The sequence below is a fragment of the Saccoglossus kowalevskii genome, chromosome 22 (assembly GCF_978046115.1).
Source record: "Saccoglossus kowalevskii chromosome 22, keSacKowa6.1, whole genome shotgun sequence".
In the NCBI taxonomy this organism is placed as follows: Eukaryota; Metazoa; Hemichordata; class Enteropneusta; family Harrimaniidae; genus Saccoglossus; species Saccoglossus kowalevskii.
Window position 1 is genome coordinate 5,502,548 of NC_140662.1, and position 26,569 is coordinate 5,529,116.

At 34.6% G+C, this 26,569-nt stretch overlaps 2 protein-coding genes across 5 annotated transcripts in view; one reads left to right on the forward strand and one right to left on the reverse strand.

Annotated features, from left to right (window-relative positions):
- The first annotated feature begins 36 nt into the window (after positions 1–36).
- LOC100371584 (2-oxoglutarate and iron-dependent oxygenase JMJD4-like) lies at positions 37–6,090 on the forward strand. Its single transcript, XM_006820082.3, has 6 exons — positions 37–428; positions 765–930; positions 1,742–1,873; positions 3,078–3,345; positions 4,698–4,841; positions 5,649–6,090. Exons 1-6 carry the CDS (start codon positions 167–169, stop codon positions 5,946–5,948), a joined length of 1,272 nt encoding a protein of 423 aa, XP_006820145.2. The 5' UTR covers positions 37–166; the 3' UTR covers positions 5,949–6,090.
- A 1,166-nt stretch (positions 6,091–7,256) lies between these two features.
- The window catches only part of LOC102809689 (alsin-like), a 52,111-nt gene continuing 32,798 nt past the window's right edge, over positions 7,257–26,569 (reverse strand). For 2 of the 4 annotated variants that reach the window (XM_085496060.1, XM_078011754.2), the window contains 16 exons: positions 26,164–26,223; positions 24,026–24,322; positions 23,297–23,362; positions 22,841–22,942; positions 21,956–22,232; positions 21,442–21,519; positions 20,888–21,012; positions 19,847–20,014; positions 18,996–19,116; positions 16,715–16,872; positions 15,906–16,046; positions 15,028–15,207; positions 13,455–13,500; positions 11,806–11,867; positions 11,256–11,405; positions 7,257–10,755 (listed from right to left, as the gene is read on the reverse strand). In XM_085496060.1, the coding sequence (XP_085352186.1) occupies positions 10,617–10,755; positions 11,256–11,405; positions 11,806–11,867; positions 13,455–13,500; positions 15,028–15,207; positions 15,906–16,046; positions 16,715–16,872; positions 18,996–19,116; positions 19,847–20,014; positions 20,888–21,012; positions 21,442–21,519; positions 21,956–22,232; positions 22,841–22,942; positions 23,297–23,362; positions 24,026–24,322; positions 26,164–26,223 (2,170 nt within the window). In that variant the 3' untranslated portion in view covers positions 7,257–10,616. The remainder of the gene's footprint in view (positions 10,756–11,255; positions 11,406–11,805; positions 11,868–13,454; positions 13,501–15,027; positions 15,208–15,905; positions 16,047–16,714; positions 16,873–18,995; positions 19,117–19,846; positions 20,015–20,887; positions 21,013–21,441; positions 21,520–21,955; positions 22,233–22,840; positions 22,943–23,296; positions 23,363–24,025; positions 24,323–26,163; positions 26,224–26,569) is intronic. The other 2 variants (XM_085496062.1, XM_085496061.1) reach the window with 1 other exon arrangement.

Here is a 26,569-nt window from a genome sequence, read left to right on the forward strand (position 1 = left end):
CTCATTCTCTGGCCACACTCAACGGTTACCTCTTTATCCTGTTGCCGTTACAATTCCCCAGCTAGGCTGAGAAAAGTTGCATTTTGAAAAAAAAAAAAAAATCTGCCAGAGCTAAACAAATTAATTACTTTCTTCGAGAAGGAAACTGTTACCATGACAACGTTTGATGAAGATGGATGCAGCAAACTTGACTCATGACACTTTTCTGAAATCGTCGGATATTGATGTGAACGACGTTCGCAAAAGTCAAGTATCGGCCATCGACGTTATCACTGAAGAACTTCACTACAGCCAGTTTTTTGTGAAGTACATGCTACCAAATCAGCCATGTTTATTTGGTTCACAGGTAACCTCTTGTTGGAAAAGTGTTAAAGATTGGGTTACGGAAGAGGGGAGACCAAATTTTAAGTTTCTGCAAGACCGTTTTGGTGAGTAATTTTGTGTATTGCAGAGCAGTAATGGGTGCTTTCTACACTCCCAAGTCTTTTGTTTGTGTACTGGTCCGGGAGCTGGAAAGACTCACTAGTATTGTGTTAAATTACAGCTGTGTACACCGGTATGGGATAGAACACTAACGTTGTCAAACACCTGTGATCCATTCCCTCGTTATGACCAAACGTGTACATTTAAATGGGATATATTTTTTTTTTATTGTCGACCAATAATATTTGCCTGCCCACAAACAAAAAATGCATGACTTCCAATTATATTTTAGAATATGTACAGTGAGAGATTTATAAACTGTTGTTTATTTTGTTTGCCAGGCAGAGCTGTGGTGCCAGTTGCTAACTGTGCTGGCAAACATTATGATTCTCAACCCAAAGAAGATATGTTATTCACAGATTATATAAAATATTGGAAAGATTACATTGATAGTGATTATTCAACTGATAGGAAATGTCTCTACCTCAAGGACTGGCACTTTAACAGGTAATATTTACTCCAATTCTGTTGGAAGTAACCAGTATAATTAAACTTATCTTGAAGTTTGAAAAGTAAGAAATGTTACTTCATGGATAGTCAGAATGAATGAATAAAAAACAGCAGCAGAGTCAGCAGACGATAAGTAAACAAATACATTTTCACTGAAACTACCAAAAATGGAGCCTTCATGTTTTTCTAATTTCTAACGGTCTTTTAAGAAAATGAAATATAGAAAAGGAGAAAACTACCAACTGATTGCAATGTTGGCTCATGTTGTGATTGTGACCCCATGATACATCAAAAGTTCAATCTGTGTGCATGGACCAATCAGATTACTGGGATTAAATCTTATAGTATGGAGATATTGAAATTATTACTTATTACGCTGCTATTATACATGGGTAAAAAGTATTTACAGTCAAACCTGTGTTAGCAACCACATCCATATAAAGACCACCTGCCTATAGTGACCACCTTTTCAGCACTACCCAGTATTTTTACTAATTCACCGTTAAGATACCAAATACCACCATAGTAATAATAAGCATTCCATTTATTACTCAATTTTGAATTTTCTGAATCAAACTTGTTCGACTTTGATCAAATGAATGTTTTTTTTTTTTGTCATAGTAACACTCCATTATTTTGTGGACAAATATATCAAATGTATGAGTTGGTGATGAATAAAAAAAATAACTAATCCTCCATATAAAGACCATTTTGGTAAGGTTTTGTGGGTGGTTACTACTCATAGGTTTCACAGTCTATTATCAATTATTCATCATAAATTTAATTTTGTTTTAAATTTTCAACTCAGGGAGTATCCGGGATATACTGCATACAAGACTCCAGTGTATTTCCTGTCGGATTGGTTGAATGAATTCTGGGAAAGTAGAGAAGACCAAATAGATGATTACAAATTTGTCTACATGGGACCCAAAGGATCATGGTAAACTTGATTGCTATACTGGAATTTAAGCTGAATCTGGGTTTACCGATACTCTTGCCATTTCCTTCAAAATATATGTATGGTTATATAAGGACTATGAATGCTTTCACTAAACTCAAAATAAGTAGAAAGAGGGTTTAGAACAATCATACCCACTCACTACAATATTCCATGTTATACATGAAATTGAACGTAAGAACAGGACAAACAAAGGTTATTTCCCCATGGTGACGTTAAATGAAACATTGTATAGGATTCAATAAATGGGAAAGTATTTTCAAAGTATTTCCATACCTAATAATGTGTTCTACACGTTTGATAATGGTCAATTTAATGAGATAAAGATATCCATATTCCTCTCTGAAACATTGGCATTTCAACATTAAACTATAAATTCAAATTTGGAATCAAATCATTTGAATTTTGTGGCAAACATTTGTTGCACAGACCAATTTATAGTCAACATTTAACCAACTTTCTTGTGTGAGCTTTGTGGATGAAGTGGGGGAAAATGTTTGGAATGAGCATGGATCTCAGGAAATATTCATGACTACCGGTAAATTAAGTTACCGATGTGTGTCAACCTAACATGCAGTTTCATCTAGGGCTCGTATAGTGCTTGTCTGTGCGATGAGATTCAAGTTTTCAATACAATTTCAGTAAATTAGCTGCAATTTTTTTGTATTTATTGATCAATAGCAAGACATGTCCATGTAACTGCATTTTTGCAAGATGGCTATCAAATTTGCTGCCTAATTTGCAAAACAGCTAACTGACATCCAAGCAATGAAAATACAGAAGTATGGCCAACTAATACAACTTACCGTACTATCTAAACAACTTGGGGTATGCCATGTATTTGTAGGAATTCATCCCACCCTTCACCTTGGACTCAACAATAATATTGCTTCAATGTTTATATTAACTAAACAGAAGTACCGGTAAGAAAAAATGTACAGAAATTTTGAGTTGAAAGAGTAAATTACTTTGACAATAAATCTGGCGAAAAGTAATTCTCATATTCTCATACAGTTGCATCTTCTAACCCTATGCTATGAATGGTATGCCCCAGTTTGGATCAACAAAACATTCCCTCATTCTAGCATATACAAATTGCAAATAAAATTGTGGAGCACAGGTATCTAATTGACACGCATTATAACAAAAAAACAAAACCTATTCTCCATAATGTTCGTTTCGATAGGACGCCATTCCATGCTGACGTATTCAGGTCATACAGCTGGTCTGCCAATGTCTGTGGGAGGAAAAAGTGGCTTTTATTTCCCCCTGGGCAAGAACAGAATCTTAAAGATGTCCATGGCAACCTGGCTTATGATGTCACTTCCCCTGAGATGCATGATGGGACAAAGTACCCAAATTATGATAAAGTGTCAGGGATGCTAGAGGTAATACAGGAAGCTGGTGAAGTCATCTTTGTACCAAGTGGATGGTATCATCAAGTTATTAATATGGTGGGTACTGCTGAGTTATGTACTCTTCTGTATTTACTGAATGTATTAACAGTTTTTACTCTGTATAGACTTTGCCCAATGACCCATGGGGCAATCTACAACATGGTATGCAGGGAAAATCCATGTTGTATGACTGCATGCTCATAGAAAACAAAAATGTGCTCATCACAGTCCCTCTATAGATGTCAGTAATAAATGGACAGTTACTAATCAACTCTATATCAGGATTAGTAACGTAAGTTTCCTTCACTGTAACTGCCATTTCAAACACAAAATCCCAGTCATAATGTTGTCATCATCAAAATCTATAAAGTCACTGCATACTTTCCGTGGCATGGTTTCAATGTTTTGGATATAAAGAAATCACGAACGATGCACTAAGCATGCATTCAAAGTGAGGCACTTTGCATTCTGGGCATATTAACATGGCTGCAATTCGTCTCTAGAGGTGTGGATTGTTTATTTACCCGTGACGAGACTGTTTTAAAGAAATACATTCTGTTTCCAGACAGGTCTATAGAGGGACTGTGTTCTCGTAGATAATCTGTTAAGTATCAGGTACCATGCCACCTCCATTTCATAAGTGCATGGGAAAACATGGGAATGAACGGAAATTGGCATGATAGTTTTCAGTCGGGAAAGGCATGAATAATAATAATAATAAATAGTTTTTTTGTTTTGTTTTTTTAAATGACTATAATTCAAGGGCTAATACACAACTATATAACTCACCCATCTTGTGTACACCATTGTTTTGTCAAATACTGAGTTGAATAAACTTATATAATTGGCAATCATTTTAGAAAACTCGCATAGCTGTTCAAAACATACTCTTCTCAGCAACTTTTAGACAGGAATTGCACTTAAATTTGTTCTTACTGGTATTAAAACTAATATAATAAAATAATAAAGTACTCCATGACAAGCTGCACTGAGCACTATTGGTAGACTGACCCAGTCGTGGCAATTTTGTAATATTATTTTCTTGTAATTCATGATCTAATGTGAAATTACTATGAAAAGTAGGCGTGCACAAGGAATTCCATTCATCTGGATCATGTATGCGTTTTAGTTGTTGCATGGAACAGGTATTATCAAAAGCTGTCTTTTCATTGGTTGGTAGGTTACAAGTCATGCTACTCATTAGCATATTTATCACCTCAAAAATGCAGTGACAAACTCCAGTGAGCATGGCAAAACCGACCAGTCATGAAAATATTTTGTCAATGCGAGAGATTCTACAAATTTCCTCTTAACGAAATTATCATATTATTGCCACAACTGGACCTGTCTACAACATCTTATGCAATATGACAAATTATTGCATAATTATCTCATCTATTTTCATTTAGGATGACACCATTTCTATCAACCATAACTGGATCAATGGCTGCAATGTTGATATTTGCTGGGACTTTATCCAGAGTGAGTTGAAGTCTGTAGAGGACGCCATTGCAGACTGTCGTGATATGGACGGATGGCATAAACAGTGCCAGGTAAGTACTGTAAAACAATTTATTTTCACTGACATTTAATTTCACTAATTTGATCATATTTTTTGGCTTTTAAGTTCACGAATAGTTAGTGCCTTTACAGCATGTTGGTGATCAGATGGTTTTCAAACTTCTGTCTTGTTTTGCTGACAAAGGTTTACAAAAATGCATTCAACTACTTGTATGACAAAAGGAAATCATGATTTAGCAAATGAAATATGGTTCAAATTACATTTTAAATTTGTTTGTTTGATGCAATGAAACTTGATGCACAGGTGCTGTGGGGTACTTCAAATAGTTTACAATTGAAACATGCATATTAATTACCTAATTTGCATAGACATGTGATTGACAGTCATTTTGAAGCCTCAGTTGGATTTCTCATCAACTTTTAGACGAAATTGTATTTTAGTCCCAAATAGTAAAAATTAAAATCACATTCTACAAATACTCATGATTGCATTCAATAGAAAAAAAAGTACTCCATGCATTCTGATTATCAAAGAGATATTTAAATTTGTAGAGTGCTGACACATCGCCATGGAGTTTGATTTCCATTTTGAAATGGTCGTCATCTATCTTTCTATACTCTCAGAAAAATCTATGAGAAATTGAACATAGCAAAGAACTGTACTGAATTTGCTCTCTTAGTAGCACATACACTTACGTAAACAACAGAAACTTTTTTATTGTCAAAATAAGTAATATTTTAATGATTCAGTATACAACAAAATAAATGTTTGTTTTTATACACTTTTATTCCTGATGCACTAATAAAGCAAATATGGTATTTGATTGTTTTTTTCTTAGTTAATTCTAAAAGCAAACAGTGGAATGGATTATACAGATCTATTTACATTTCTTCATACTATTGCTAAGCAACGGATGAAGAACCTGAATACTGTCATGGCAACCAATGAAGAATTTGAGCATGTAAACTTTAATTATCATGATGTGTTTGATTTAAACAAAATTCTGAATCTTTTAAAGCATATTTTAAAAAATAAGGATTTTTCAGAAATCGATTATGGAACTCTTCATGTTAACCCTAAAGACTTTGTTGCCAGTTTAAATCATTTTTTACATAATGAACTTACAAGTTATCTTTGACAGTGTGGTCTGTATGTCCCAATCTGATCACATTGAGTTCAAACACGTCACTCTTACAGCCGCACCATGTGTGAAATATTCAACAAATTTCAAACCAGACTGAACTTTTTCCCATGGCTGTTATAGCGTCTACTGGAGATAATAGACCTTCTGTTCTTGACTCTGGGTGAATCAGCGCAGAGTCTACACGCCGTCATTGTTTTAATCTGTGATAACCCCCGGATCTTCAAATTTATGATACAGCATCGCTGATTTGGTAGCGCCAGTTTCTTGGCACGCCCAATCAAATGACTCAATTCAACTGCAGTGAAATACAGCTTTTCCTAACATGAACACACACGGGTTCGTGGGTCGGTTATGAATGGCCGGCTTTAGCGAAATCGTGCGATTGGGGCGATGATACGTACCATTCTCTGCAATTATGATATTTAAATGAAATTATTCTGGAATGTGTTTTATTCGCCATTTTTATTTTTTTACATAAAAATATATTTATGGTAAAGTAGCACAACGCTGATGTTTTCAGTCATTTCAGTGATATTATGAGAAAACACATCTCCTTCATAGTATTCATAGTATTCAGCCAATGAGTGTTGAACATGAGCATGCTGGGTATTTCATTATTCGTTCCTGAACCCTGAATGTACTTCGCTGTCTTTGTAATAAAGGTGTTCTCAGAATACGACACTCAATGTATACTGGTTGTCATTATTCATCATAATTAACCATTAATCACCCAACCCTGTACAAACTGAATATTCTCTTTCTACAATAATAGTGTCTTTCTCTCATTTTATGATCATCAATGGCTTATTAGGTCATCAAAACCTGCAAAATATACCATATTTTACATTACCTGTTTTCATATCCATTTGTATCTGAGTATCATTGAGGGCTCACTTGCTTGTGCAAACTTTCTTTGATCGGTCTCTAAAGCCATACTTGTTCACAAGGATTTTCAGTCTTCATGTTGAGCTCATACTATTAATGGATTCAATCATCTTTTACAATTTCCTTTCCTGGTGGTAGTTTAATTTATTCTTGAAATAGGCCTAGATTTGTGCACACTAAGACATAGAGCACCACTACAGAAACTGCTGTGAGTTACAGACAAAAATGCAAATTCATTACTTGAACACTACAGTTGTCATCAGTGTAGTGTCATGTTTGATGGCCAAGTATTTTAACTTACAGCCAGTCCCCATGAAAAACTGAAGCCAGTAATGTGATTATCAAACTCCTAGCTTACATTCCAGTTGTAGCATATCATTCTGGACAATCAGAAATATAAATCAGAGTACTGCGAAATTTTTCTTAGCAATAAATTTATTTCTTCAACATTGATACTACACACTGCACATCATCAGAAATACTATACTATAAAATGTACACTCCTGTAATTGTTTGATACCACAGGCTAGTGATCTTTTGGTTTAGAAGTCATCATATCTACTGTAAATAAGACCAAAGTTTCAGAAATGTAGTACACGTAGACTGGATTTCAACAAGATATGAATGGATTTGCAGATGAAAATAACAAATTGGCTTGACCAAAAACATTACCTTTCCTTCAACAGATCACCCAAGGCATGGTATCGAACTAACAGTACTAATGAAGTCAAATTAAAAAAAACTTGTTGAGCAATACACTAATGTGATATTCCTAGTGTTACAAAAAAAAAACCCAATACATATCGTTTTCAGCGTTTACAAAGTGGGCTTAGAAACACATTTGATAGTATGGACTAATCAGTTCAAGCTAAATGGTGGTGGGCTGTGTAGTATCCTCACTTGAAAATAAGACATGCTTACATTCTATCACTCAGGAAAGAAAGAAAAGAAATGGCAAACAGATAAAATAATGGCATGTTTGCGTTGAACTATGATACAGTGAATCCTGTTTAAAACAATATAAGTACTGAGGAATTTGGTTCAGTGTGCAGAGGTTTTTCATCCAAAGCAACTGAAAATATTATTATAAAGTGTCTTTTATACAAGCAAATAGAGAAGAGACAAAAAAATGTATTTGGTCTCTACCAGGGGGGAGGGTAACATTGAAAAAGGGATCGTTGGTTTGGTGTAGGCAGGTTTTTACGTACTATCTGATTGAATAAAACTTGTTTCCAATGGATTTAACATACAATAATAGTAAAAATGCAGCAAATGTGCATTGAAATATACAACAAAAACCATGATGCAAACAAAATAGATTTAAAGGTGTAGACTTGTTTTATCTAGTCATACAAAAAATAGCAGAAATGTACAAGACTGATAAATATATTATTCAATATAACCAGTATAACGTTTCAGTTAATGTATTATTTATGAATGGTTATTCAGATTATCCATTGATAAAAGATACATTGCTTGAAATGTCTTCTTATATATGACCAGGTACTGTGATTAACTACTACCTGTTTCTATGTTATAGTTGTACCAAGATAAATGTCACCACAATATCATATGCTTATAACTAGTATTTTCAGAGTAGCAGAATAAACAAAAGAATAAATTAAGAAAACAAAGTTCATTAAAACCATCTGCCACTTCAAATCTGCAAAAAAACACTGCACTTTTATACAATCAATTTCATAATATAAACCCAAAATTATTTTATACAGCAGTTTATGTTGATGATGAATAACTGAAAAATAAATCAAGCACCATTCCTAAAATTGATATGTTCTGAAGCGGTGAGAATTATTTTTTTTAGAATAATTTTATTTTTTTCCAGCAGTTGCAGTTCATTCTGAAAATTACTTATCAGCCATATATTCTCTGTGAAGTACAATCTTTGCACTTACTTACATTCTAATATCAAACATTGAGGGCGCTCTGACACCAAAATGAGGCATTCAACCCAGAGTTCATTACATGGCACTCAAAATCTGCCGTCTTTTCAATCAATAAAATAAATGGCTTTTAACATAAAATGAATGAGGGAATATACTCAGATTTTTAAAAATAGTTACCTGAACGAGACATATTTAGCTTCAGTGCAGTCCACCTAAATCATTATGGCCGGAGCAATTGCCCAACACTGATATTTGTATTAAGTTGGAAGCCTACCAATAATTTTCAAGAAATCGCTATTTTTCCCCATAGAAAACAATGTTAAAGAAAAATTTCCTTTTTTAACATTTTTTAATACCCAGATTTTTTAAATAATTCAGGAAAACAAAAAAGTATCAGTCACAATATATGACTTTTCAACTTATGTCACCAGATTATAATTTGGGATATGGCATAATATCTTTGCCATATAAACCTATGGTAAAAGTATTATAATACTGATAAAATGGCCAGTGTCCACTAAAATACAACCATTATTTTCTCAAAAATTAGGCTGGTGATCCCCAACTTTTTTTTTAAAGTAAATATCCTTATATTGTTGCCCAAGAGTAAATTCTGGGTATCTGCATTTATGAGTAGGCTTCTACCTTAAGCCTTTTTTTGGTGTGTGAAAAAAAAGTACCCTCAATAGCTGTATTGTTTAAGTAGTAACACTCTCCACTTTTCTAATCTAGCCTAGCCTAAACCCCTAATTCAGAATGTACTATTCCATGATTGCCATGAAGGATTGAAGCATTATATTTTCATAGGAGTGGCAGCTATGACATTCAATAGAACAAAATATACAGAAAAAAAAGCACACGAAATATAGTAAAACTTGCGTGAAAGCACATTTACAAAACTCAAGACCCAAAACTTTACATAGCAACTCAAAATAACATAAAGCCAACTATTGCACATACACTAAATTCACAACTCAAAATCAGTCCGATATGTCAAAAATATCAATTTATCTAAACTTCAAAACTGGTAAATCAGCTAATATGAATATACATGTACACCCTCATGTGTCAAAATAAGACTATACTTTTGTTTTTATGCAAATATGGCAGCCATCTTTAAAATAAAATTATAACTTATTTGCTGAAGCACACATACAACAAAATCCTAAAAATGTTTCAAACTATAAATTCTCTATTATGTAAGTAGTTGACAACTAAGTACTAGTATATATATTATTTCTGTGGACCATATAAGACCTATTTTTATATCACATTTACAACAGCACAAGTTACCTCATAGAAGAAATAGCTGATCTCAAAGAGATAAGCACTTTCAGTGTTTTTACAAGCAATGTAAATATATTGTAATAATTTGTATAGACAGATAAATGACTTTGATTGGAACAACAGATGATACACATTTCAAGAGATAAATGAAGATAGAGACTTTTATCGGTACCTCTGATGACACACATACTCACACTCATAAATCCTGTTTCTTTTTCTGACACACCTTTAATATAGTGTGACTGTGATTGCAAATTTATCTGATCATTTCAGTGCATGTACTTTGTGACCCATACACATACATACAAGTACAGTACACTGATCAATTAATCAACAGTCACTGTATAGAACACTGTGGACAGGCACATCACAAAGAATTGCCTTTTTTCCTTTCAATAATCAGCTGGATCAAGCTATTCCATTCTGTCCAGTAGAACCAGTGTGTGACTATGTGTCAGGCACATGTCTTACAATTGATTTATCAGGGCGTATTCAATGTACTTTATACATGACATAAATCGTTGATTCCTAACTATTCACTCCATCCTGTCCAGTACCATCTGTTCTTCTGTGACAGGCACATCTCTTAGAAAGCCACTTTCTCGTTCTGTATCTGGAAGTAACACGCTTTCAGAGTTGTGAACATTAATCCAAGCTCTCCATTCGCTAGATGTGGCTCCATCAAATCATCTACAAGGTGGATTTCAGAACCAAGGTGTCGAATTCTATAGAAAAATATGAATGAACACAGCATTAGTACTGAAGGGGGGAGAACACTGACCAGGTGTTTTGGAAAACTTGGAGTAAAGAATAGGACTCCTCAGTAAAAGGACAAATATTTTTCTCTCAATGGAAAGATAATATATTACATCTTTCAAGGATTGTTTGTTGTATAACTATATACTGTGGTGTAAATGTCAGTTGAGATTCAGAATGATATATAGAGGGTAAGTACATGTACCACATATTGAGAAAGATGTGCTCACTCTTTTTGAAACACCCAACATCACTTTGTGTATACAAGAGCTCCATATATCTTTTTCCTACTTATTTGACTATACAAAAATGTATTGTGTAATGTACTTGTAAGTTAATTGTTTTTCTATTGTAGATTGTTTTTGTTTTTTTATAGTTGTCAGTCATTGTTTGTGTTCGTGGGCTTGTAATTGTAATTTTGTTATATGAACAATCTATGGCTGGATATGTTATGACTACTTCCACATACCTTGCCCTAACTACCACATACTGGAACATGGGGAACAAGTCATCCATGGACCACATGTGTTCTTCCTTTAAAGAATTCTCCACAGATTGGTTTATGGTCTCAAATGTTTGTCTCAGGATTCTCAGCTTCTCCGATGGACTGAATGTAGTACTGGTGAGAAAATAAAACAAAACCTGTTGTTACTTTATCCTTGTTCTGTACATGTACTTTCCTCACACTAAGCACAACTTATTTAAGACATTAGACACAAATCACTGTTTGGTCAGATTTATAGATTAACCATTACGTTGTTCATTCTGCTCTACATCTCAGACATGGCTGATTATGTTCAAACTTTAGACATACAAAAACACACAACCAAGCATATTTGTTTCCTGATCTGATTCAAGATGGCTGACTGGCAGCCACTTTAGTAAATATGATGCAGTCCTGAGTAATAAGCATGTTGTACATTTATTCAGATTCTTTCCTAACTAAGGCATGATGAATAACACTCTTCACAGATTACCAAATATTATTCCCAACATTTTCATAATTTTAAATGCGTCACCTGATTTGCTGTAGAGTTTCCACTGCATCAGTATAGCACTCATCTTTAGTTTCAGATAATGTCTGGAATACAAGAAAGACAATGTTTTGAACTGTCGCTGATAGAATGCAATTCTCGGGAGTGACAACTGATGACAACAATGGTTCAAAACTCTGAAAAAACCATACTTTTGAATAGTTGTTGAGACTTCCCCCAATAGTAGAACAAGATTATCCCTACATGTACAACATATATATGGATTTGGTTGTTCAGGATTGTCACATAGTTGGGTCTGTGCAGTTTTCTCAACTTTAGCTGTTTTCATTGGCTTGTTTACTGGCGTTCCACAGTATCTCAGAGCCTATAGAAGTACATGGTACAGTGGTGCACATCTTAGTAACAAAGAACATTCTGTGGCATAGCTCCGCCCAAGAATATATATGTTTAATCACGGTCATTGTACTAGGTGTGAATTTGTCTCCTTCCCTGGCAAAGGCGCATTGCGGGTATGGGCAAAGCATTGTCACGTGATCAGTACACAGCCAGTCACTATTTTTGACATCGTCAGTGCTGCGCGTTTTTTTACAACTTAGTTGTTTATTCCAGAATTTAAGCTTTTTCACATAATGTTTTAATCAGGATATCTGTATAAGGTCATATTTTAGCCGGCGAGTAGTTCTTTCATTCATCTATTTTACCAGCAGCGACACATTTTCGCAACAAATTTTCATACCTTTACCAAGAAATTGTTCGTGTTTGATTTCGGGATGATTGAAATGAACTCTATTTTATTTACCATACTTCCTGGCGCGAAACCAATATTTGTCTTTAAAAATTGGTCGGCTGATTTGTTATTTGTCATACCGCATTTTTGTAATGTTAAATTGGTATAGTAAATGCAAATGGCGACGTTTTGAAATGACAATGTACGCTATTCAGTGTCAAAAAATTATTTATATACAAAAATTGAAGCATTGTTTTATACTTATGCATCGAATAAAGTCAGTAGTTGTTGTAAAGTTGACTTGAACTGTTATGAACCCCCAAGAATCAGAAATATCACAGGTTTTTCGATTGACCACGTTAACATGAACGACACCATTTGACAAGATTTGTATAGCGATGTCAACATGTTGGTACGTGCAGTTTTTGCCCTATTAAAACTAGAAGATGAACATAATTCCCGATATTAATCTTTACATGGCAGGAACTGGATGTTTATAAGTTGGTAGGCTGGTTTGGATGCGTATCAGGGTTCATAAACCCCACATTTCATAGTGCTAATTTTGTTTACATGTTTTGTTTACGTCGTAGTTGCCCGAATTTGAGGTCAAAGTGAAGTCACACAATGAGGTATCGCTTTCCATGACGGTAAATTTGCCGATTTTAATGAATATTCTGGCAGTATTGTAATCTGTTTGTTTACCCACAATATGGTTCGAGACAAAAGAACGCTAGTCGTTTCTAGACCGGGGATAGAGTGACTGTGGTTTAATACTTGGCTGTTCTCAGCTCCAGACATATACTCTAGGCAATTTGGCAGCTATGACTATGACTTGTGATGTGCTAAATCATGCACAGCTTCCCTGAAACTTTGTGCACAGATGTTGTACAAGATTCTTACATTACTACATATACCTATATAAAATTTGAAAGAAACTTTAACTTACTTTTTTTGTAGTTGACACGGCTGAATCATCAAATAACCAGAATTTTCTGAAAAAATAAATTTGAAATAAGTGTTTTTAAGAAAAATTTTACATATTTACATTATAAAAAATTAAATTCATCCAACAGTCTGTCTGCTTATTTATCTTTCAGTGGATAATTAATGTAATAGCATGTTGATAGAAAATTTTGCAAAATTCTCCAGATCCCGTGTTATGTGCAAAAGCTCAAAAAATCATTTTCACAAATCAACCAATTAGTACTAATTAAATCATTTTCTCAAATCAACCAATCAGTACTCATTAAATCATTTTCTCAAATCAACCAATCAGTACCCAATAAATCATTTTCTGAAATCAGTACTCAATAAATTATTTTCTCAAATCAACAAGTCATTGAAAATGACACAGTCCCTGTAAAATTTTTGAAAGTTCTCTTTGTGCTCGTCATATTAAAGCGGAGGGGTTGTCGCGAGCGTGTCCTTGAAACTTGAGTTCCAAGTGGCGTATACAACAGATTGTTTATTTACATCAAAACATGTGTGTAGTAGTAATATGGCCAAAAATAAAAACAGCCGTTATTCGGCCATCTTTGATCTGATTATGAAACACACTGATATGTATGATGTATGTGCCAAATACGAATCAAAATGGTACATAAATTGTGGAAATATAGTAGTATGGCCAAAAAGTCAGATGGTCATCCTTGACCAGATTTTGAAACAAATTGTCATGGACATGCATCCTAACATGTATAAAGTACATGTATGTGCCAAATTTGAATGAAAACTGACAGAGCAAGCCCAAGATACCACATATAAAAAAACAAAACAAGATGCCTGCCAGTCGACCATCTTTGATCTAATTGCGAAATAAATCGTCATGGACATGTATCCTAACATGTATAATCTATGTACCAAGTTTGAATGACAACTGACAAAGCATGTCCAAAATACAACATTTTCAAAAAAACAAGATGGCTGCCAGTCGGCCATTTTGAATGGAATCGCTAAACCACTGCATGTGCACATGTCCCACATAAGGTACTAGGGACATGCAAAGAATGAACGGAACCGGTTCACAGGTTTCTGAAATATGACTCTGGACAGACTGACGTACGGACGGACACACGACAGATGGACGGACAGACTCAAGAACTCACAAACGGTCGGGGACATGTATCCTAACATGTATGATCTATGTACTAAATTTGAATGAAAACTGACAAAGCATGTCCAAAATACAACATTTTCAAAAAACAAGATGGCTGCCAGTCGGCCATTTTGAATCAAATCGCTAAACCACTGCATGTGCATATGTCCCACATAAAGTACTAGGCACATGCAAAGAATGAACGGAATCGGTCCAAGGGATTCTGAGATCAGACTCCGCATGGACGCATGGACGCACGGACGGACAGAGACCAAATTATAAGTCCCTGTTTTCGGACTTTGTCTGAACGGGAACTAATAAATCAGTACTCAATAAATCATTTTCTCAAATCAATAAATCAGTACTCAATAAATCATTTTCTCAAATCAATAAATCAGTACTCAATAAATCATTTATAACTTACAGATTGACTCCTAAATATGCCATGAGTGCAATATCAGATTGCTTATTCAATCTCAATATCCTCTCCCAGTATTTATCATCAAGGTTTTCATTCTGTAATGCATAGAGTGTAAACAACGGTGGATAGAGACGTGGCAGCAACACTGGATGTAATAAACCAGCACTTGTGATGTGAAGTTTCCTGCAATAAAATATTATGATATAGTAATTGTGAATACAAACTCATGTGTACTGCATTCATGTAGTCACTAAATATTGAACATATCCAATTGGCATATTGTATATAAACATCTTATGTACTATGGGTTTCAGCTACATGACCTTGGTCAAAGCGGAATTATTGGACGCTGGTCAAAGCAGAATTATTGGACCCTGGTCAAAGTGGAATTATTGGACCCTGGTCTAAGCAGAATTAGAGGACCCTGGTCAAAGCGGAATTATTGAACCCTGGTCAAAGCAGAATGATTGGACCCTGGTCAAAGCGGAATTATTGGACCCTAGTCAAAGCGGAATTATTGGACCCTGGTCAAAGCGGAATTATTGGACCCTAGCCAAAACGGAATTATTGGACCCTAGTCAAAGCAGAATTATTGGACCCTAGTCAAAGTGGAATTATTGGACCCTGGTCAAAGCGGAATTATTGAACCCTGGTCAAAGCGGAATTATTGGACCCTGGTCAAAGCGGAATTATTGGACCCTGGTCAAAGCGGAATTATTTCACCCTGGTCAAAGCGGAATTATTGGACCCTGGTCAAAGCGGAATTATTGGGCCCTAGTCAAAGCAGAATTATTGGACCCTAGTCAAAGCGGAATTATTGGACCCTTGTCAAAGCGGAATCAGAACAATTATTACTATACAATTATTATATGGGCACTTACTTTTCATCATTCTTTTCCACAGGTGATAATTGCATTCCTGCATATCCATGCATGGAACTGTATCCATATGGATTCTCACGTGTTGGACTCTGTGATGGCTTCACTTCGGTTTCTTCACTCGGCAAACCAGGAAATAAAATCCTATCAATTTGTAACAAAAATATTAAAATAATCTGAAGTGAATATCAACGCCAACAGTTTTTTGTCCATCATTATCACACCTCATCTTTCATTCTAATAGTTTTTTTTAAGGGTAAAAATCTACTAAAGGTTTTTTTTTTACATATTTTACATATTTTAACACATCAATTTAGTAAACAAAATGTGTTCACTGTCAATCTGATTTGTGAGAAAAATGGTGAAATATTACAAATAAAATGCTGTGTTAGCAGTGGTTTCCAATGGACCACAATGAAACATGTTAAAAAATCCACTAAAATATCTTTTAATACTTCTAAACACCAAGCAAAATTTTGAGATATTGAGATTTATTGTTGTCAGAGGGAGCACTGTTAAAATGCCCTAAAACAGACAAAACATGCTATTTTTACTGTATTTTATTTATCTATTTTCACTGAACTGACTACAGTGATCTCACATTTTTATTTCATTTCATTGTAACATGATATACTAAATATGAAAATATATTAATAAAATGACAATATTTTTAATTTTGTGTAGAAAGTAACATTACAAACTTGAATATGATTCATCATCACATTAATTATGTAACACTGTAGCTTTTGATTGGTTTTCGGAAATGCCTCATTAAATAAAATCTTCTCAACAAAATTGAATAGGATTCTCACCTTAGAATTTTATAAAGCCTTGTGACATATGATTTAATTTCAGATACAGCATAGGTTAACAGTATTCGGTTTGCTCCAATACCAACATAAGTAGCCCTGTAGACATCAACTAAACTGGCAACTAACTGTCCTAGGGGATGTAATGCTACCTCAAATGCCTACAAGTATAAACGAACATTAATATTTAGTATGAATTAGAATTGCATACAGTCTCTTGTTTATTTTTTGGTGTTTTCCCAATAAAATAATATACCATGAAAGTCAGGTTACTACGAAATACGCAAGAGACTTGTGATCTTTGTAGACGCCCTCTTGCGGCACCAGTGATGATTGTCACCGGTCTGGGTTCAGTGCGTGTTGCAATGATTGACATGGTCATTAGTAGATTAGATTCATCTCGATAGTTTATCGGGAACTGCACCTAAATTACCCCAGACCATTCGTCCCGGTGTTATCGCTATCGCCACACGAGACTCCAGCTTGTCTCCTATACAATTTGACTGCGCACATCCAGAAAGTAGATGTAGCTGTGATTGGTGGAATACTAATGAGTTGAGTGTCAATCAAACGCCCACGCTATCTTTAGTAATTAAAGTCACGTGACACGCGCCATTTTAGTTTTGGCAGGCGATTTCAAGGCAGCACGCTTAACTCTTTCGTTCACAGGTTGGGAGATATTAGAATGACTGACAATTTCACGCCACTGTTTTACATTATTGGCGGATTTTTCTGCGCTATCAATCTTTCTCTTACAAACTAGACATAGATGAGACGACAGAGTCGCTCCTTTCACAACGTCGCACTGGATCAAATTGGAAAGACGATTTCCATAAGTTATCCCTCCTGCTTTTCCTGGCTTGAATAAATTCACACACGACTTTAACTGTCCACAAACTCGAAGACTACACGAACACAGTCTACAATAGTCGTCCGCAACAATATGTATGTATTTCTTCGGTGTACTGATGCACGAATGCACCGTGTCACGGTGTTTCTCGGGTGTCGCCATCGCTGAGAATGCCGCCGGCGCAATTTTTCACCCAACTCGCGATTCTGTTTTGCAACATTTTATCAATATTCCCTTTGACAAAATCGCCGACAAAAGCACCGCTTTGCTGATCTTTTGTTCTATAATTCTTAATGCAAACACCGACCCTAGTAGTAATTAGTAACGTCGCCTAGTACATATGAACGGTCGTCATTGCAAATCGAACATCCTTTTGAAATTTGGACGTCGGGCAGGTGATTTCAAGGCACCGCACTTAAATATTAGCAACATATTTTTCTGAGCGGTTGTTTATTCTCTTTCAAACGAGACATAAATGTGACGACATAGTCGATCCCTTATCCACCGCTAAGAATGCCGCAATGTTTCGTTCGTTTTGCAACATGCCACAAATCGTCGAAAAAAACACCACTTCGACGGAAGCTTGCGTAATAAGGGGGTTAAAACAAGAAAACAAATGCCATGTTTAATACATATCGACCTGTTTTACTTGCGAAAGATAACGGAACATGAACTCGTTTCGTGCGACTTCGGAACCCGAAGGAACACACCAACAACGTTGAATTTACTCGCTATCTTCCAAATATGGTATATTAATTTATTCAGTTGTTTATTTAGAGTGACGTCCGCGGTCGAATGCGATTGGCTATCGATGTCAGTGCAAAGGTCATATGAATATTAAAATTAAGTGGGCGGAAGGAAAATTGTATAGGAGACAAGCTGGAGTCTCGTGTGGCGATAGCGATAACACCGGGACGAATGGTCTGGGGTACACCTAAATTGAAATATTACATTATTCTTTGAGATTGTTTATGATGGCATTAAAAGACTACTAGGATACTGGGCTATACATCGCTTCAAGAATACCAAGAGAATGTTGCATGCACTACCCATTCAAATTTATGACGTTATCAAAATGCTCAGGTCACAAATCTCTTGTTTATTTCACGGTAACCTGGTTTTCACCATTTATACACTCCCATATTTTATTTTTTGAAAAAAAACACCAAAAAATAAACAAGTATGAATAAATATCGTAACCTTATAACTAATTCTGCACAATATAGATAAACTCAAATTACTAGAAACCACAAAAAGAATTTTTTTGGTATTCAAGAGGTCTTAAATTAAAGCGTAAATAAATTCTGAGTGAAAATAAAATAGTTTAATTTGGTTCACATAAACTTAAGCTTTTGCTTATTTTTTCCCAATAAATGAACATTTCTTTTTGATCCCTCTTTGCTCTCAAGCAATAATAGTCTAGTCATTATTTACCTTTTCTAAGTAGTTTTGAATCGCAACGTAGTCTTCATCTGAAATCGTATCCATATCATACACTGGTATTCTCTCTAATCTGTCTATACTTCCTGCTCCTTCCTTGCTTTGTACATCATTACTGTGAAAGATTCGATTTTGAAATTATTGCATAATTCATAACACCAAGTACTGATAACAAATATGATTTGAGAACACATTACATATTGCGGTTTGTATAGAATAACACATTGTAAAGTTCTTGTTAAATTTGCCAAGATGTCATCATCAAGAGGGCGCCCTCAAAAATTCAGACTCTCCTTTTTCTCATTTCTGTATCTCACCTGACTCAACTCATATTAAATTTATTGAATGCTATAGCTAATGCAGTGTTCCATTTTTTGAGGTAAAAATGAAGTCCCCAGAAATTTCTAGAAGGAGGGGTCTTCAAGCAAAAAATGAAATTGTATGTTACTGTATACAATATAGGTGGCGTGAAATGTTGTGGCCCTGATTCCTTTTGTATTTATTCATTTTTTTTTTTAAATGTGAATTACATTATAACAAATTATAAATTATGTAAATGTTTTTTCAAGCTCCCTATATCAATATTTACAAGTTTCTGTTGTGACAATGATCAGTGAATTAGAATAACGAGACACAGCAAAAATCTATGATATATAAAGCATTCTAGCTGAAAGCAGAATGTGGATTTTTTTAATAGTTACAAAATAAAATGATCAGCTAATTTATACTGAAGCTAATATTTCTTGACTTCACCTCAACGAACCAAACAAAGATTATCAGTAAGATCAATGAAAATCAAAACTGTTACACAACTTGTACTTGTAAAATAAATCACCACACAATACCTGTTAGCCAACTGTCCTCGCTTTCCAGCACTCAAAGCCACAGCAACTGCTTCCCATGCTTTATGAGGACTTGGTACTATTTTATCATGACAGCCCAGCGTACTCTTACAGTGAGTAAAGATCTCTTCCCATTTGTTTTCCGCCTCCACAACGTACTGACCACTGGTACTGAAGCATGAGCATGCAAAGTAAGAATAAATTAAATAATTACACTTAGATTTGTATTGACTGATTACTACATAATTTCATTCCTCTATATATACAAAAAATCTGAATGTAAAAAAATATTTAATCATTTCAAAAATATCCAAGGATTAGCATCCCCCATCATTATCTCTTGATTATAAAACAGTCAATGTTATTGGTCAAAAGCAGTCACATGATTATTTAATATTAGCTTCTCCCAGCATTTAATATTGGCTTCTTGTCTCTCGTGTCAATTTGCATGTAGTGGCCTGTTGTCATAACATTTGGGAAACTTTTTTTTTTTAAATTGTTTGTGCAAGGAGGCAGTTGGCGACATTGAATGTCACTGTTGTCTTTCCTGACTTTTTTTATATGCAAATTACAAGTGCTAGTGCTGACACATAGGCATTTCCCTCATCAAATGGCAATTTTAATGCACTATCCTGGGGTCAACCAGGCTAGGTCAAACACAAGTACCTTAACCAAGGTTCACCCAAAGTCGCATTCATTTAAATAGTGAATGAATCTCGGCCAGTGGACACTTAACAAGATGGATATGTGCATTTCCACTAAGGGACTAATTTTGATTTCAACTCAGCAAGTTTGTATCTTGGCTCACAGTTTTACCTTGCTTACAATATACTAGTATATAATTATAGCCTTGCTGTTCTGTTTCTGAATATTAAACAGTTATTGTCTTTGGCTTCAAGCAAAATCTCGAATTATTGTTCTCAGATGAGGCCAATAACTTTAGAATATTTTTGGCTGCACTAGAAATAAGGCAGCTTACACAGATGAGTATTATTGGTAAACAGAGGAGGTAAAAAGAACTGCTGCTGTTGAATATATACTTACACACGTGCAGAGTCAGGTGTCTCAAGTGGTGCCTTATTAAAATTACCGTTCACTTTAATTCCATCTCCCCATAAACCAGTGAATGTACCCTCAATAAAGTCACCATTAGGAAGACGCAGCACACCCTGTTATATAAAAGTAAGGCTGTGTTAAAACAAGTGAGACCACGAGACGTGTTAACGATGACAACAACGACAACTATTACATACTCCCTCTATTTTAATACAGGTGAGGCAATAATATTCTAAGATGGATGGCATGATTTGCAATATAAACAATTTCACTTGATAAAACTAACTTCCCCATCCAAACTCAATCCTTTTGTTCTTGTGGAATGATTCGTCAATTGTTGTCAGTCATTTGTTTTGTGTTCTTGGACTTGTACATTTTCCTATGTAATTTTTGTTTTAAAATCTATGGTTGGTTATGTTATTTCCACTTTGGCATATAACCCTATCATATATTTGGTTTTCTACTTTCAATCAGTGCTCAAACAACCAGTTACTACATAATTATACACAGCTACTGTTACACATGTATTTGAGTGTGAATACCTTTCCATTCAGGGTTGGACCAGTTGCCAATTCTCCTTCATAACAAGTACCATCTTCCGTCACAAGCAAACCAACACCCTGCAGAAAAGTATGAACATTTTGAAGAAATTATAATCCATGTATAGAATTAGACTAACAATATAATAAAACTGCTTTTAACCAGTTTTTCCCACACTGAAAAAACTGTAGATAATCTCCAATCATTATTTGGCACTGAAATTCGTCTGAATGCTATGATAAATTTAGTTGTTGTTACATCTGACCCAACAAGTAGAAATAGCAATGGAGTTAAGAAGTAATATTCGACACGCAGTGCTTGTTTGAATTTTTATGTAAATAAACAATGCATTTTACACACAATGTATACCTCGCTATGAGTCCCATATCGAACATGGCGTCACAACCATCGCCCTTAAATATTATTTGGATATTATGAATATCACAGTGCTAATATGGGACTTTATAAGATTATTATTATATACAATACATGGAAAAATATGATGTCACCACTTACAGAAAGTTTGTTGTGCATGAATGTCCCTTCATAATACACTCCATCCAACGTTACTACCAGTGCATTGCCATGACGATAGTCATCCTGCCACATTCCCATGTATTTTTCACCTCTATTGATGTCATCCATAACACCGTAACCATAGCGTTTGTCGTTGACCCATTCACCGATATAAACACTAGGTGCAGAGGAGGTCAGACTGCCGCATCGTAGCATACCGTGTCCATGACGCTGGTTCTCCTTGAAATAACCTTCATAGATATCACCATTGTGATATCTGTAACAATAATATAAATAATACTGCGATAATGACAGTGATATATTCAGTCCACACTTAATGACACAGTGGTTATCGATCTCATATGCTTTTTAAGATGATCTAAGCGACCTTGAGTAAAATAAAGAGGCTGAATAAGAGAACTGACAATGTAAATTGAGAAAGACTGGGAAAAGTATAACCAATACACAATCATGAATAAAAAAATTCTGAGTGAGAGAACACTTGGAAAGACAAAAATGATGTAATTATGCAATCAAGGCGAAAAATGTTGTCATGGTTCCATTCAACTACTAATATGTAGCAAGGTACCTAAAGAAGTGTTTTGAAATAAGACAGCAACCCCAGTGACAATCTTCTTTCACAGTTTAAGTTTTGCATTTTGTTTTCTCTCTTTTGTAGTATTATAATATAATCTTAATATTTTTTATTCTCTGTAATGTATTACCTTAGTTTGTTTTATTTTATCTATTTACTGTTTTGTAACTTTTTATTCCTTCTTAAACTTTTGTAACCATTGCCAATCCCTCTGGGGAATGTGTAAGTGTTAATAAAATTATAATATAGCTGTTCTAGGAATAGTTTTATACAGATTGACCTGTACTGACCTGAGTATACCAGCACCATGCATCTTTCCTTCCAACCACTGTCCATCGTACATATAATCTGATTTACCAGCCTCACTGGCTGGAATGATATACATACCATGACTGAAACACCAATACAAACAATCATTAGAAAGATCTGGAAAAAAATATAATCTGGAAAATTTAAGTAGTGAAGCACTTTTCATACATGTACACAATCATATACATGTACAACATATTTACGCAAGTTTAGAATTCCAGAGTGACAAGTTGTAGTGATAGAAGGTCATAGAAAATTTAGATACAATATACTCGATCAATCATTCCATGAACACCAGAATGTTTGTAAAATGAAGCAATGTTTATTATTATTATTAACACATTGCTTGTTGAAAACCTCCATGGATAGCCAAAATAAATTAAAAAGAATGGCTTCAGCAGCTAATAAATTAAATATGAAATATAAATGCAACTTACCCTTGTTGTAACCCAAGTATATATTTACCAGTGTATTTGCTACCATCCGGCCATACCATAATACCCCTGTTATGACATAATATTTAAGAGTTCAGTCAATGTATCACTAATGTAGAAATTATGAGTTATAGCAACAACTTGATTTTGTTGATGGTATCGCAAAAACATTACTAAGAAAGACTGACGTAGACGTAAACAGTATAAACACTGTGAGTGGTCATTCTTCCATTCATATTTGTCTGCAATGATTTACGGTACTGCTATAAGAGTACAACTCACTGCAAGTCTACATTATATTAAAAGAGCAGTGGTTGTTGTGCAGTAGACATTTGTATTTTGTGTGAATAAATAATATATTTTATCCATGTTGTATACGTCGCTAAGGGTTCGATATTGAACGCGGCATGGCATGACGGCAAGAACCGCCGCTCTTCAACTCCAAATTTGGAGTAATACTTTGCACATTTTTATGCATTTTTTTTATGGTAGTTTTATCATTATTTTTGAAACAAATAACATAATTTCCTATTGTCAACAAAACATGATAAGATTTTTTAATTTTTGTGTAGTGGAGAACATTTTTTGGATTTTCTTCAGTATGAGAGAAAATATGGTTTTATCCATACTTTACATATTTGTATCATTATTAAATCTGACTTTAATCAATCATGACCTGACAATTATCAGATTATCATTGTTTCTAAAACTGATTTATGAAATCCAACGTACTTGCCATGTGGTTTCCCAGACAACCACAGTCCATCATAAGTGGCATCTTTATATTTTGAACCAGATTGGAAGACATGCTTTCCATGTCTCGTCAGCGGCGGCACCACTCCGGTTTTCTGCTGCGCTGGTGGTGGTGTGATGACAGGGACTGTAGAGTCCTTTTTCTGTTCCTTCTTCTGATTGGTTAGAATTGTATCAATAGCTTGGTTAATAGCCCATAACCATTCTTTTTTATGAGCAGATGAGGGCGCACTCACCAAGAGAGAAGCTTCTGGCATATTCAATTGAATAGCATGCCTGAGAAATATGATTAAATTTTATAATGAGTGATTATTAATGGTCACTTAAGAAACATCATCTGAGGGACTTTATATCTGCTTTATAGATGCTCTAACTTTGTGCAAGAAAGTCTTGTAGCATTAACACTGTGGTTTTTAACAGAGAGTCACATGGTCAAGTGAATAATTTTGCCCTTGCCTGAGGTTTTCTTTTGTATGCAGGGCACAACACTATAGTTATGGCCAAGTGAATCTGTTGATGAGTGAGCCAAAGTATCATAGTGACTTTCGTTAAGATTAGTCATCATGAACACAAACTATATCATGTCACGCCAACACAATTACAGTGTCCCTCTTTAAATTCAATTCAAATGAACATTCTCCTGAGAACAAATTGGGAAAATTGTATAGCCCCAGATTCAAACTAACTAGCCCCCTCAATGTTTAGCACATCTCCATCCATATATATCTAATGTTTATCCAGGATGATAATCTAAATTGCATCCTTACACAAGGGAAGATTGATGGAATAAAATCTTGGCAAAAAAGTAATATTCTGAGGAGTGGAGCTACATCACATAACATTCCACGTTGCTAAGACGCGCAACACTCTACCATGTATTTCTATGGGCTCTGGGTGAGCTGCTGTGAAACGCCTGTCGAAGAGCCGATGAAAACAGCATAAACTTTGAAGTAATTCTAAGCAACCAATTTTATATATGTTGCATATGTAAGGGTAATTTGGTTACCCTGTTCAGGGGAGTTTCAACAACTATCCTAAAGTGCAGTTTTCTGAGAATTTTCTACATTTTTTTTCACCATGATGGTTGCAAGGCGATAAAAATGTCTGGCTGTTCGCCCCCGAGAATATCACACACACAGTAGAAGAAATCAAAATAAGGCACAATGAGAGAGTGTTAGAGCTGAAAAGCAAATATGAAAATTAGTACTTGTGGGTTTACTAGGGGTATTTCTATAGCTAAGGTTAGAGAAATCAATGGTAGTGATAAAATGTATGCTTTGTCAGTTACTACGGCAATGTGAATCTCCTGAAAGCTTGCATAGTTGGTAAGCTGTGTAACATTATAAAGTTAACAGATTAGATGACAGAAAATCTTTAAAACAAGGGAGAAACAAGTTATTTTAATGTGTGCAATTTAAAACAGATGGTGAACTTGCACTAGATCGCTGAAGTTGTTATAGAGAGGTTGTTACGGCCTTCTTGAACAAAAAAAAAGTGTGTCATATTAGTTTATTTCTGAGTTTGTTTTTCAAAATATCTTTCTTCAGCAACACTAACTTATTAAAACAATCAAAAATTTAATCCACATGAATATGTAAATTTACAATAGAATTCATTATTATGTGAAGTTAAAACCAACTGAATTTCAAAATATCATAAAAGATACAGATTAATGTTTTTAAAATATTGGTAATAAATACATGTAAAGCTAAACGAAGAAATCAAATGAACTTTTCACCATCAAGAACACAATAACTTCAGACAAACCAAACTTTGTGGAAGTCTGCTGAATTTGAAATCTAGACATACTGTGTAGTTGCATGTTTGGCAATTAAGATTACACATTCGTATCGGGGTTACTGCATTTTTTCTTTTCCATGTAGGAAATGTTTAAGAATTTAACAGGCCACCTAAATATCAAATGAATGTACATGAAAGCTTTAAAGAAAGAGTAATTTCATAAGTATTGAAGAAGGCACTGGAAAGAAACTAGGAAGACTCATTTAAACTTGATGCTTTCTGTATGTACAGCAAAATGAGAAGCAGTGGCTGTTAGTATTATGGAAGGGAGGCTATTATGGATGTACTGTGCTTTTCAACACTATGATAAGTCTTACGTTTGGTTTTTAGATGACTTTGGTGTGTCATTGTCCTTCATGCTGGGTGTGTCAGTTTCTCTGTTAAAAGAAATAAGTAAAATAGAAATGATGCAAATCAAATCATCTCAGTCAGATGTATAGAATTCAACAGGAAGTTACATTGATCTAAACAGAAATTAAGAATTAAGTATTTATATAATTAAATTTTAACAAATTAGAAAAAAGTTTACTGTACTGTCTGAAAAAAAATAGAACATGCATATTTCTCTTTCAATTGATTAAGATTAGTTTTCTATAGACAGTTTTAATCCACTATGAGTTTTTGCTACACACAAATAATGTAAACCTTTCACTTTATATTAAGAAAATAAAATATTTCTCAATATAAAAAAATAAATAAACGTAAACAACTGTTCAGATCAAC

Bases quoted from the DNA above. Each gene is read 5' to 3' on its own strand.
- LOC100371584 (XM_006820082.3), top strand. From the start codon at position 167: ATGAAGATGGATGCAGCAAACTTGACTCATGACACTTTTCTGAAATCG. The intron at 429-764 runs GTGAGTAATTTT...TTTGTTTGCCAG, and splicing joins GTTTCTGCAAGACCGTTTTG to GCAGAGCTGTGGTGCCAGTT. The intron at 931-1,741 runs GTAATATTTACT...TTTTCAACTCAG, and splicing joins AAGGACTGGCACTTTAACAG to GGAGTATCCGGGATATACTG.